Here is a 13,837-nt window from a genome sequence, read left to right as displayed (position 1 = left end):
TAGCAGAGGCTGGGAGGGGATGGATACCAACTATTGACTTTAGTAAAAGTACAAAATATCTAGGGAAGTCATTCTAGAACAAATCCTGTCGAGCACTAAGGAAACATTTTCCACCCTATTCCTTGTAACTTCCATCTCCCACAGCCAACCTGAGGCCTGACTCAATGTTTTTCTGGGCTGAAAGCCACCTCTTAAAGCACATGGCCCATGAGCTGTAGTTGGTAGGAAGGAACAAGGGTGAATCCATACAGGACTTATCTGCCTTGTAGCTTTTTCTATCAAAATTTACTGCTGGGGGCTGGGCGCGGTGGCTCACGCCTGTAATCCTAGTACTCTGGGAGGCTGAAGAGGGAGCATTGCTTGAGGCCAGGAATTCGAGACCAGCCTGAGCAAGAGTGAGACTCCGTCTCTACCAAAAATAGAAAGAAATTAATTGGAAAGCTAAAAATATACAGAAAAAAATTAGCCAGGCATGGTGGCACATGCCTGTAGTCCCAGCTACTCAGGAGGCTGAGGCAGAAGGATTGCTTGAGCCCAGGAGGAGTTTGAGGTTGCTGTGAGCTAGGCTGACGTCACCGCACTCTAGCCTGGGAAACAAAGTGAGACTCTGTCTCAAAAAAAGAAAAAAAAAATTACTGCTGGGATTTTCCCCCATATAGAGCTTTAATCATTACCCCAGTGTCTAAGGGTGGTTTCTCACAGCATCAGAAACAGAAATGTACCTAAGTTCGAGGATGGGAAGGACAAAAGGGAAATGCATTCAATAAATTTGGCAGGCACTTTTCATGTGCCAGGAACTTTCCATAGTGTTGGGCACACAACACTGAATAAAACAAAATCCTTGCCCTTGTGGAGTTTACATTCTTATACTAGTGAGACTTCAGGAATGAAAAATGAAATCACACTTAGCCTCAAAGAAAATATACAATAGAAAAATTCAAAAGAAAGGAAAAAGGGGGACAAAGTCATTTCAGACTTTTAACTTTACCCCTGCTCAAAAAGTAGGTGAAATGAAACAACAGTTTTAAAGGAAGAAAAAACTGTAATTCTAAGCTTCTTTAACCACATGCCACTGCACTATCCCTCCTTCCAAAGCCCCTCCTTTTGTTTCCAGGTTAGGTGACAATTCCCACTGTTTCTAGGGTATATTTGCAACCCAGCAAAGGTTCCTGTTCCAGGTAGTCAAGCCAATCCTGTCCTGCACACTTCATTGGTATTCAACAATGAGTGCCACCAATTTGAAGCAGAAAACTAGGACATAGGCTAAGCAACTTGACTCTTCTTGCCGCCTGGCAAGTTAGCATCACACAACTGGTAAAGAAAAGCTAAGCCTTAGGGACAGAGGCTCTTGCCTGGATCTCTAAGCAACTACGCTTCACCCACACACATTGGAAGAATGTTAACACAGGGGAAGAAAGGGTGGAATGGAAAGCTCTATAAAGAGTGAGCCACATAGCTTCTTTTAGCAAATGAACACTCCAAACTGAAGCATTAAGGAAAATACCCTCTTCTAGGACAAAAGAGATGCTTTGCTTCTAGTATAATTTTCCAAAAGCAGTATTTTTAGGATGGAGAAACTGCCTAGGTCTCTGGAATCTGAATTCTGATGACTAAATCTCCATCTCTCCAGGACATAACATGATGTAAAAACTCTTAAGAAATAGATTCCTAGCGTCTCCCCCACTGCCTTCTCCTCATCTCCCAAAGCCTACAAACCAATCTAGACAAGCTCCTGACTGCACCATCAAGCATTTCTCAGGGAGATGGAATGCGTTAATACTTGACTTCAGCCTGCTGAAAGTGACAGAGACAGCAGGGAGGAGGAGACAGGTCTAAGTGCCAGGGAAACAAAGAACAAACCAGACTGCCATAAGTAACCAAGGACTTAACAGAGGCCTGGGCCATATGAAATGACCTGCTGTGGCCAGTGAAGGGCCAAGGGATGACTAGATATTGCCCTTTTTGAAAGGCCTACCCATTTCTTAGAAGGGGCTGGAACAGTTAGGTGACCTTCTCCTTGCCTTTCTTTGTGGGGAAGGGAAGAAGACACTGTAGTACACACGGTTGCTTGGGAAAATGGATTATTCTAATAAAACTTTATTTTTTCAAACACAGCCACAGAGGCAGAACCTCATGTTTAACACACACAGACTTATGGATTTTTTTTAATATAAAACAAAGTTTACGAAATTTTTTTTTCCACTTTTTGTACTTGTAATCCCATTAGCACAGGGACTTTGGCAGCAGGTGGGAGTGAAGGGCAGCTGGGGCTGCCAAGTGGGCAGTCACCGGGCACAGGAGGAGAGCACCAGCCTGGGAGTGGCTTCACTCACACACGCAGGAATACTCACCTACTGGCCAGCCACACCACACACACAGCACAGATGCAGACATCGACCCAGCATCAGCCACAAGCCCTGGAGGTGTGCTCCACTCTGGGTAAGCCCAATATGTGAAAATCCACATAGTCAAAACAGCTAAAGTAGAGGGAAGTTGCCTGCTTTACAAAAGAAGCAATCATAGGCTGCTTTTAAATGGTTAGCAGTCCAAATGCATCAAAAAATAGCATTTGGTTTACACAGAACTGTTGGAACAGATCTATTGTGTAAAGCAAAATGAACCACTTCTTAAAAAGGCTTGTTCCAGGGCCATGGATTCTTAGATTGGGAAGCAAGACAATAGTTCTGATAGTTTAACTTTCCAGACTTAAAGTAATGGAATTAAAATAATAACTATAGACTTTCTCCCCTATGGATGGTGCCTTAGGGCTTTGGGGCAGCCAGGACGGAGGCAGAATTACTGCCCTCACTTCTTCAGTTTAGAGCCTGTAAAGAACCCACTGGCATTGCTGGTAGCCTTTTGGAAGCTGGCACAGCCCATCTGCAGCAGAGAGACCAGGATGGGGATGCCCCAGGAGGAAAAGATGCTGGCACCAGGGAAATTATGGCCTAAAGAGGGAGAAGAGCCAGGGAAGGGATGAAACCAAGGATGGGCAACTCCTGGGCTCACAGTTTCCCCAGATTCTCCAGAGAGCCTCTCAGGCCCCATAGAGACCTGGAAGCCCAGTGGTAACTAGCCAGGAGATGGGGAGGAGCCCTGGAAGGGGAGAGCCTCTATGGGCCATAGGCTTAAGACATGGCCACCTCCTCTGGAGTGGAGATAAGGAGGCTGAAGCCTCACTGATGCTCCTATCTGACACGCAGGAGACCTAGAAAACATCAGGTTCAATTCCACAAGAAGACCTTGGTCTTCCCTAACACGAGGCATTGGGTTCTATGACACCCTGGAAATTAAAGAGAAAAATGCCCTTCTTGTAATAAACAAGAAGGGCAGGTCCAATTTGGTCATTTGTCCAAAGCTGGACAAAACCCCACAAGCTATTGTGGTAGCAGCTTCAGTATGCATTTCCACTGGTGCCAGCCCTATCAAGGTACTTAAAGCCATCACTGTGGCTACCAGGAACTGTTGCCCTGGCTCAAGTTGTAAGTGAGAAACAAAAATGTAAATTCAATTCAACAACAAACTCCTAACTGCTTCTCACAGGCTTGCTTTACACATCCTCAGACAATCCCTCAGTGAGCCCCAATCTCCCTATGGTCTCTCAGGGCCAATTAGACTCAAATAAACATTTCCTGGCAGGAGTGGAAGACAAGCAAACTATTAAATGCTAAAACCCCTTCCTCTTTCTCAAGCAGGTCAGAAAAGAGGCAGGGCCTAGATCTTGTAAGAATAGGTTTCCTACAGTCTGCTTCCAAAAGGCAGTGCTGAGGTGAGCTCACCCATGTACTGAATGGCACTTCTCCTGCTGCAGGTGTGCCTCACTAGATGCTAGGGACCTGTACAAGCCCTTCCTACCTTGTCTCTGACCTGGGAAGGACAGAGGGTGAGGGGAAAAGGGTGCCCCCAGTAGCAAAGAAAAGACAGACATGGAACCTTTCAACTCTGCCTCAGTTGCCCAGGTGTGCTTACATCTACTAAAGAGAGTGAAAGAGGCAGGTGATATACAGCCTAGACAATCTGATGAGAAAAAAAGGCCAGCTCAGATTAAATGTGCCACCCATCCCCCTATACTAGATACATCTAGTAGGGAGGGGGTAGGGGCTGAGGAAATAACCATTAGCTGAGGTCATGGCATTGAAAAGACCCTGCAGTACCCCCAAACAAAATATTTTGCAGAGCCAGTGATGCTATGGATTATAAGCCTGGTTCCAGAGCTATTTAGAAAAAAAGGAAAAATGTGTGCCCCCTCATGACTCCTTGAACAAGCCTTCTGTCCTGTAAAAACTCAAGATCCTGGGGGTATCATGATGCTCTGCTATTAAGGAGCAATTGCCTTCCTTCCCTAAGGCTACACAAACACACCTTTCTTCAAGTACACTCCCATGCACACACACTCTCACACAGTTTCTCTGAGGAGGCTGACTGAACCCCCCACCCTGGCCAAATTCTAAGACACAAGTGCCCTTTGAAGCAAAGGGGCTAGTGAAATTCCCCGAGCTGGGGTCAGCAGACCCCTTCCTTCCCTGCCCATTGCTCTCTCCATGGCAGGGATACTCACACTCAGGGCCGCATGGTAAGGGTCTGCTCTGGGGCTGTCCCTCCCGCCACCAGCTCCATTTATCTTGTCCCGGCCAGTCTCTCGGCATGGTCGAGCTTGCAGGAGTGAGATGATTTCCGGCTGCCCTGAGTCGGAGCCCTCCACTCACCCCCATTCCCAGGCTGGGCCCCCAGCCTCGGGGCCTCGACACTTGTTAGTAGCCATAGAGAGTCAGTCTGTGTGGCCCCAGGAAGAAGCCTCCCAGTTTTAGTTCTCCTCAATCAGATTCAAGTCCAGGTCCCCAAAGTCCTGCTGGCACAGTGTCCGCTTGCTCAGCGCCTGCCGCCCCCACCGCACAGCCCCCTCCTCCTCCTCTTCGCTCTCACTCAGCACCTGGGAGGAACCCCCAACGGGGCTGCAGGAAGCAGAGAGGGGTGGAGGGCTACAGGCCATGAACCACGGTGGAGAGATGCTGCTGCCTTCTCGGGCTGTTTCTTGGAGACAGAGACCTCCTGAGTATGGTTTCTGTCAAATAAACAACAAAGTTAAGACAACAAGGAATGATACCTAACTTTCTGGAGCATCGTAAGATGCATTTCAAAGGGTCTCTTCTCAGTTATACTTGATGGCAAGAATCCTAGGCCTTAGGGTGAAGCTTGTAGACTCTGACAAAATTTGGCAAATTTGGTGTACATGCACATTTCTCTGAGGAAAGAGCCCATAGTTTCCAACAAATTCAAGAATAGAAGCTCATTTATAAACTCCATGCAGGCAGGAACATCGTCTGCTTATCTCACTATTCTGCACTGCCAGTGCCCAGTCAGAGTAAAGAACACAGTAGATATTCAATAAATGTTTGCTGACTGGTTGGATGACTGTATGAATAATAAATTCTCAAAGAGCTTTGTGACCTAGTGCTCTAGAAAGAATATGAAAACAGTGGAAGTGCATACAATAACTACACTCACACTAAGAAATCAAAAAAACATTTGTTGAACAGATGAATGCTGTAGCAGCCCATCTTGCTTAAACCCTCACAGGGATTCAGCAGTGAAGGCAAGTGGCAAAACAAGCCTTAAGCACGAGAAGGAGTGGGGCACTGATGATGGGACTTTTTGGCTTATGCATTCTTAGAGAGGAGGGAAAGTGACTCTAGCAGGACGATTTGGGATCCCTGATACAAGGTTTAACATGGGTCTCACCCAATTTCTCTGAAACCCCCATGCCCAAGAAATTTCCCAGGATGAGGGACATTTAGTGTTAAAACCAGGACAGTCCCATGCAAACAGGGATGGGAGGTCACCCTAGCAAAATCTCAGACAGGGAGGCCCTGTCAGGAGAGCATGAAGCTAAGGGATAGCTCAAAAGTGGGAACAGAGTACCCCCATTCCCAACCAATCTCCCCTAGTCTTGCCAGTCCCACCTGATTCATCTTGTCAAAGTCCAAGGAAGGCCGCAGATGCCGGGAGTCCTCCTCATGGCGCCGCTTGACCCCAGTTTTGCGGGCATCCAGATCACAAGGCTGTGAACGGCTTCGGGGAAGGCTGCGGAGACCTCGAGGTCGCCAGGGCAGCTCTGGGGAGGACGCGGGGGAGCTCCGGGCAGAGGGCAAGAAGCGGCTTGCCTGTGGGCCCAGGCTGGGTGACAAGGAGAAGCGGCGCTGAGGTGGGCAAGGTGACAGGGACTCAGCATCACTCTCCCAGGAGCCACTTTGAGGGGAGGCAGCACAGGGTCGAGAGGAATCTTGGGCCAGGGCCAGGCTGAAGAATGGAGGGCTGTAGGGTCTGTGGGCTGGGGCACATTGAGAAGAGGCACTGGGAGCTTGGAGGAACCTGAGGCTGGAGACCCGCTTTGGGGGACTCTGGTGAGGCACCTGCGGCCCACCCCCTCCACCACTGCCCCGGTGTTTGATGGGAGTCCACAGCTTGGAGGGGGCGGGCCGCCACACCGGCTGCCAGCGAGACAGGTCCACGGGCACTGAGAGGGAGCGGCAGTGCCTTTTGGATGGAGGAGCAGGGGGCACAGGAAGCTTCTCTGGGTCTGGGGGCTCAGGGCTTAGGACTTGGGAAAGGGGCTGCTCCTGTGGGGAGCTTCCCCGACTGGGTGGTCTGAGGTGCAGGCTCAAGCCTGAGGGATGGTAGCTGAAGTTGAGGCTGTCCTGGAACTCAGCACAGGAACAGTGGGGCAGGCCCCTCCAGGAAGCACCTTCTGGAAGGCATTTATAATAAAAATAATATTAATGGTAGTTGACATTTTTTTAAGAGCTTACCATGTGCCACAAATGTATTGACCACTTTATGTGAGATTTCCCAAAAACCTCATGAGTTTGGTACTATTACTATCCCCATTTCACAGATGAAAGTCCAGTAACTTGCCCACATCACACAGCAATCAAATGACCAAAACAGGATTCAAACCAAGGTCTGTCTGATGCCAAGGCTAGGTTTCTTTTTTTTTTTTTTTTTTTGAGACAGAGTCTCGCTTTGTTGCCCAGGCTAGAGTGAGTGCCGTGGCGTCAGCCTAGCTCACAGCAACCTCAATCTCCTGGGCTCAAGCAATCTTCCTGCCTCAGCCTCCCAAGTGGCTGGGACTACAGGCATGCACCACCATGCCCAGCTGATTTTTTCTATATATATTAGATGGCCAATTAATGTCTTTCTATTTATAGCAGAGACAGGGTTTCGCTCAGGCTGGTTTTGAACTCCTGACCTCGAGCAATCCGCCCTCCTCGGCCTCCCAGAGTGCTAGGACTACAGGCATGAGCCACCGCACCCGGCCTAAAGCTAGGTTTCTTAAACACTATGCTATACTGCCTCCATTGTGAGAAACTACCTAGAATCAGTAACATTTCATATACTACCTGCTACTCCCTCTCAAAGGTAAAACAAATCAAGAGAAACAAGCACGTCTATGTGTGTGCCCAGCTCATTCCTCACTCTACTCCATCTAGCCTTACTTTGCCAAACACCTCCCCTTCCCTTACCCCCACCCCGGGTGCTGAAAAGCAGGCCTATCTTCTCCTTCCTTGGCCTTTCCTCTTCTCAGATGTCAACAGCACCAAGACAAGAGTTACCGCTACCGAGAAGAGGTGATCTAGCAGGTAAGAGATCACTATTATTTCTAGAGAGGGCAAACAGGGTAGGGAAGGCCTCTGATGGTGGAACCTGTGCTTGGGAAACCCTAAGACCTTGTGCCACTCATGTTCCTTTGTGTCTGGCCACCCACATACTCCAATTCCCTGACCCTAGGCCATTCTTAAATCCAAACAGGAGGAGGGACCAAGGGGAAGAAGTAGAAATGGACTAAAAGGAATGATCTTGACTCACTGTACTCCAACTAAAATTATGACTTTTTGGAAATAGCTAAAGGACAAAGGGCCAACTCCAAACTCCTCTGGCTAGCTAACTAGAATTCTGCAGGGACTAGATATTTGGAGTAAATGACAAGTATATGAAGTCAGACTTGATGATGGCAAAACTCACACCTGAGCCAGGCGCAGTGACTCACGCCTGTAATCCTAGCACTCTGGGAGGCCGAGGCGGGCGGATTGCTCGAGGTCAGGAGTTCGAAACCAGCCTGAACAAGAGCAAGACCCCATCTCTACTATAAATAGAAAGAAATTAATTGGCCAACTAATATATATAGAAAAAATTAGCCGGGCATGGTGGCGCATGCCTGTAGTCCCAGCTACTCGGGAGGCTGAGGCAGGAGGATGGCCTGAGCCCAGGAGTTTGAGGTTGCTGTGAGCTAGGCTGACGCCACGGCATTCACTCTAGCCTGGGCAACAAAGCGAGACTCTGTCTCAAAAAAAAAAAAAAAAAAAAAAAAAAAGAAAGAAAGAAAAGAAAAAAACTCACATCTGACTCTATTTGTTCAATAGTTTTTCCCCTACTAACCTCCATGAAGGCAGGGACCATGGGTGCTATTCTGTACTTATAGCACAATACCTGGCTCTCGGCAAGTATTTAATAAATTGGAGGAAAAGACTGAATATGCTTATGCTAACTTATTTCCCTTGCCAGTAATTCAGAATAGAGAATGAGAGGCAGAATAGTTCTGGTTGTTTAGTGATGCCTCAATTTAAATATTCCCATGACCACAGGCTTTTTGATTAATTCATAATATAGGAATTTATCCCTCAGATATACTTTCACATGAGAAAAATGACATTTGTACAAAGTTATTCACTACAGTTTTTTTTTTTTTTTGAGACAGAGTCTCACTTTGTTGTCCAGGCTAGAGTGAGTGCCGTGGCGTCAGCCTAGCTCACAGCAACCTCAAACTCCTGGGCTTGAGTGATCCTTCTGCCTCAGCCTCCCGAGTAGCTGGGACTACAGGCATGCGCCACCATGCCCGGCTAATTTTTTATATATATATCAGTTGGCCAATTAATTTCTTTCTATTTATAGTAGAGACGGGGTCTCGCTCTTGCTCAGGCTGGTTTTGAACTCCTGACCTTGAGCAATCCGCCCGCCTCGGCCTCCCAAGAGCTAGGATTACAGGCGTGAGCCACAGCGCCCGGCCTATTCACTACAGTTTTAAATGTCATAACAAAACATTGGAAATAATCTAAATGTACAATAGATTAGTTACATAATCTACAGTACATCCATATAATGTGGTAATATGCAGTTATATAAAACAAGAAAATGCTCAAAATACTTATAGGGAAAAGCTATCCTAGCTATATTATAGTTAAGTTAAAAAAAACAAAGGTACAGAATAACATATAGTATGCAACCTTTTGTGTTAAAAAAGGTGGGAATAGGCCGGGCAAGGTGGCTCATGCCTGTAATCCTAGCACACTGAGGGGCCAAGGTGGGAGGACTGCTTGGGCTCAGGAGTTCGAGACCAGCCTGAGCAAGAGTGAGACCCCATCTCTACTATAAATAGAAAGAAATTACCCAAACAGCTAAAATCAGAAAAAATTAGCTAGGCACGGTGGTGCATGCCTATAGTCCCAGCTACCTAGGAGGCTGAAGCAGGAGGATCGCTTGAGCCCAGGAGTTTGAGGTTGCTGTGAGCTAGGCTGACACCATGGCACTCTAGCCTGGGCAACAGAGTGAGACTCTGTCTAAAAAAAAAAGGTGGGAATAAATATATACACGTATATTTGCTTCTATTTGTATAAAGAAATTCCAATACAAGAAAACTAGTAACTGGAGTTATTTTTAGGGAGGTGGTAGGAGGTGGGTGAATAGGGAACAAGAGAGGAAGGGAGACTTTTCTCAGTAAAACCTTTTTGTTATTTTAAAATTTGTGAACCGTGTAAATGTATTAACTATTCAAAAAATTAGAATACAAATGTCCCCACAAGGCTAGAGAAAGAGCAAACTGAATAACTTTCATGCTGGGGCAGTAAAATGGAGACAAGGGCCAATCTCAGAAGGTGACTCTGGCAAGAAAGTTCTAGAAGTAGACTAGTTGTGGTCACTGGAAACCAGTGAAAAAAATATGTGGGTAGAGGCATGGGCATACACAAACATACGTAATGCCTTACCAGACACAAGCTGGAAAGGGTTCCCACAGTTGGAGATATCTGCATGATCTGGCAAAGGCTAAGAAAGAGAGAATATCCATCATGATTAAGGTTCAGGACACACTGACAGATTTCTAGGAAGCCCTCTTCAGTTCTCCCCTGCAATTCATGAGTTATAGGGATGTTAGAGACTCCAAAGTGTTCTCTTCCTCTTGTCTTCCCAAAGTTAGCGAGTAAAACAATCCGTATCTTCTAACATCTCAAACCCTTCTCCACCCATTTTGTTGTCCCTTCTCTATTAGTGGAAAAATCCCTGCCCCCTTCCTTTTGGGCTGGGTTTTGAGCCTTTAATGGGCTCTTCCAGTACAAGTACCATGATTCATACAGCACAGGACAAGGGTAAAGTAGTAGCAACAAACAGCCTCAGAAAAAAGGGGGAGGGGGTGGTGGAGAAGCAGGAAGACTGGTCTTTTACCAAACTGATGCTGAAGCGTGTGCATTTCAGCTCATCCAGAGTCTGCTTCTGTAGCTGCTCAGTGATCAGGGTTATCATGATTCTCCCCAGGATTTGACTTGCACACTTTGGAGCAAATGATGGATGTCTTCCCTGTTGTTCTTCCAGACCTCACTCGTGAGCCGTCTTCTGCCACTGCAGCACCATTCTAGCACCATTGGGACTTCCCTCTCCAGTCATGCCTCCTGAGTCTGCCAATTAGAGGGACCAGCCCCAGGTGATATTAGAAATGTACCTGGTCCAGAGATGGAAAATGCATGGCATACATACCACAGCACCCCTATGCCAGGCCTCTGGCAGACATCATAAATTGATCACAGCTCTTTCCTGCTAAGCCAAAATACCACCTGAGAAACATTCTGAACTTGGCACTCCAGATATCCAGTAGAGTAAATTGGAGTTTGGAATCAAGATGAAACTTATTTGCCACTCCTAAGCTGGTTTATGCTGTTGTTTCTAACTACAATTTCAGCACCACTTAGAAAACAGCTCAAGTGAGAGAAAGGGATGCCCAAATGGTTATTTCCATCCAGATCATCCCAGTATTTTATCCTCCAGTCAGAAAGGAAGAGAGGTACCCTTCTCCTAAACTACAGAAATAGTAATAGAGAACAGTGAGTAAATGGCAGTGGTTATAGGCATGACTTTCTACTTCACCAGAGTAATAGGATTTTATGTCTTTCCATAGCCTGAACAGCTGATATATTATTGTTTTCCAACAGATAACCTGTATTTTCTCTTATAAAATGGGAAGAGGATAAAGAAATGGTCAGGATAATTCCAATTACATTTCAACTCTACAGATGTTAAAAACAACAACTCCATGACTTCATGCAATTAAGTTTTTAGCCTGATCTGACTCAAAGATCATGGATACAATTAATTAAGATTCTTTCTCACGGTCAATTCCTAATAGAAGCAAACTAACTCTATCAGAGAACAGGTTTCAAACTCACACAATTACCTAAGGGGCCCTGCTCAAGAGAAAAGGGGAGGTTAACCCAGTGTCTTTATTTTGTTCTGCCTATTCCCAGAATGACCAGCAGGCAGACAGCTCACCAGAGAGTGTATGTAGCATTAGCAGTTGAGAATAAATGATCAAGAAATCTAAATCTTAATCCGAGTTGCTGTGATAGTTTTAGCAAATCATTTAACATTTCTCGGCCTCAGTTTATTCATATGTAAACTGGGCAGAATAATCTTAATCTGTCACAGGAACAATATAACATGAAATATCAAAATGTACAAAAGCATACCATCTGGCCTACAAAAAACAGGAGTCCACATCAACTACCATTTTTCATTCCTCCTGTTTGTGGCTCTTCAAAGCCTCAGAATGCCAAAAGTGATGATATCGTTAAGATAAAGATGTTCTCTCTCTCACTCGCTGGATGCCATCTTCCCTCACCTGAACACTAAGGGAAGCCCAAGAGGGTTCTTCTTTCTGTGACCTTGGGGGCAGATCACTCTCTACAAAAAAAGAGGGACTCATCTCTACCCCATTCGTACTTCAGAAGGAGGCCAGCCACACGGAAGAGCAAAGAAATACAGTTGGATGTACTTGGAGTTCTTTGGAAGAAAGGTGCATAAGTCAATCATCATTATAGTTAACTATCATTTTCATGCATAATTATTACCACCCTGAACAAAGTTCTAGCTTCCTGAGAGCCCCCTTCAGCTGCTTCCCCTATATTCTTGTAGAAGAAGCTAAAGCTTTTATCACTTCTGCTCTTGGTTTCTTAACTTTGCCCTCAAAAATCAACCAGAGAGGGAACCTAACTGCAGGCTTTTAACCTAGAGATCCCAGGCCTCAGGCTGACCAGCCATGAGGAGCAGGGAGTGAAGCAAACTTTCAAGCTTTTCAAGAGGCATTTGGACAAACAGCAAACTCCCCCAGTCCTTTCCAGGATCAAGTAAAAAGAGTGATTTTGTGTTTTTCTGCATTTTAATTGTTGGGATGTGGCCACACACAGCGGTAATTGGAACAATGCAACTACCACCAAGCAACTGATACTCTCAGCCTGAGTGTCCTAAAACAGGCCAGGCTGAGAGGGGGAACAGAACGGAAGCCATAAGGAATCAAACGAGGACACAAAAGAAGGCAAACCAGCTCCGCGAGGGGCCTCTTCTTTCTCAAGCAGGCATTGAAAAAAGTCTAAGAAGCCCTCTCTAGCCGCCTTCCTTCCCCTTCCATTTTGTATATCTGAGGGGTCGAGACAGCCCTGAACGTTCACCAAACAAGTTAAAACTTCTCAGCTTAACAACTGGCACCGGGCTCAGCCCTTCAAAACAGCAGGCCGCTAGGGCCTCCCAGCAACCCCACCAGGCCTAACTCTGAGTCCAAGATTTCCCTCCACCACCAGTCCCCTAAAATAAAGACCAGACCTCCACCCCATCTTTTATTAGGTGGCAGAAACCTCTGACACTCGTGTTTCAGGGATGCTGAGATTGTGCCGAAACCTGCACAACCTGGGATCAAGTCAGGCCAAGGGGGAGGAGAGTCACAAATCCCCAGGGGACCTTCCCCCCAGATCCCAGCCCCACACCTCTGGGGGAGACTGAAGGAAAACATGAGGCAGGCAGGGAAATGCAAGAACAGGTAAGTGGAGACCCAACTGCTCTTCTCCCATATGGTTCTGGTGGGGATGGGGTGACAAGTGGGAAGCACCCCTCCCCCCACCCAGATGAAGAAGCAAAAGGCTAGGCCCCTCCAATCTTCAACCTCTCCCTCTGTTGCCCTGCCTGTCCCCGCGGGGTGGGGCATGGGGCGTCCGCTAGTCCCGGTGGGGGGGGGGGAGCGCCAGGGCTCGCTCAGGGGGGCTGTCGCTTGCCTCTTCCCACTCAGGTTCCATCATCTGGCCGTGAGAAGCGAACTCAGGACGCAAGGGGATGGGGAGGGTCTAGGACTTAGCACTCCGCCACCCCCTCCCCCACTGGGTCCCGTGCTATCCCCGCGGAGGCGGCCTGCGAGGCCGGGCCGCGCGGGCGGCCGGACTGGGGGAAGGGAAAAAGGGAAGGAGGGAGGGACGGTCGAGGTGCCCGCCCCGAGGCCCCAGCGCCACCTGCCCTCCGCCACCTACCGCGGCTCCTCCAGCTCCCAGGGCCGCGGCCGGAGCAGCTCTGAGCGCTCCTTTCGCCCCACGGTGCCCTTAAAAGGCGCTGGCGCGAACCAACGAGTCCCTGAGGAGAGCGGGGTGATAGCTCCGGTCGGCAGAATCCCCCCGAACCGCCCGCAGAGGCCCAAGCCCCGTGTCGTTCCTCTCTCCAAGTCTTTCTCCGGTAGCGGTGTCGGCAACGAGCCTGGCGC

General features: G+C 47.5%; 1 protein-coding gene across 1 annotated transcript; it reads right to left on the bottom strand.

Annotated features, from left to right (window-relative positions):
- Positions 1–2,064: 2,064 nt before the first annotated feature.
- Positions 2,065–13,746, bottom strand: FAM53C (family with sequence similarity 53 member C). Its single transcript, XM_012748983.2, has 5 exons — positions 13,611–13,746; positions 10,492–10,721; positions 10,038–10,095; positions 5,961–6,745; positions 2,065–5,062 (listed from the first exon to the last, which is right to left on the bottom strand). The coding sequence occupies exons 2-5, from the start codon at positions 10,567–10,569 to the stop codon at positions 4,805–4,807; spliced, it is 1,179 nt and encodes a 392-aa protein (XP_012604437.1). The 5' UTR covers positions 10,570–10,721; positions 13,611–13,746; the 3' UTR covers positions 2,065–4,804.
- Between the last annotated feature and the right edge of the window lie 91 nt (positions 13,747–13,837).

This window comes from Microcebus murinus, chromosome 21, assembly GCF_040939455.1.
Source record: "Microcebus murinus isolate Inina chromosome 21, M.murinus_Inina_mat1.0, whole genome shotgun sequence".
NCBI lineage: Eukaryota > Metazoa > Chordata > Mammalia > Primates > Cheirogaleidae > Microcebus > Microcebus murinus.
This window is presented reverse-complemented; position numbering and strand designations above follow the sequence as displayed.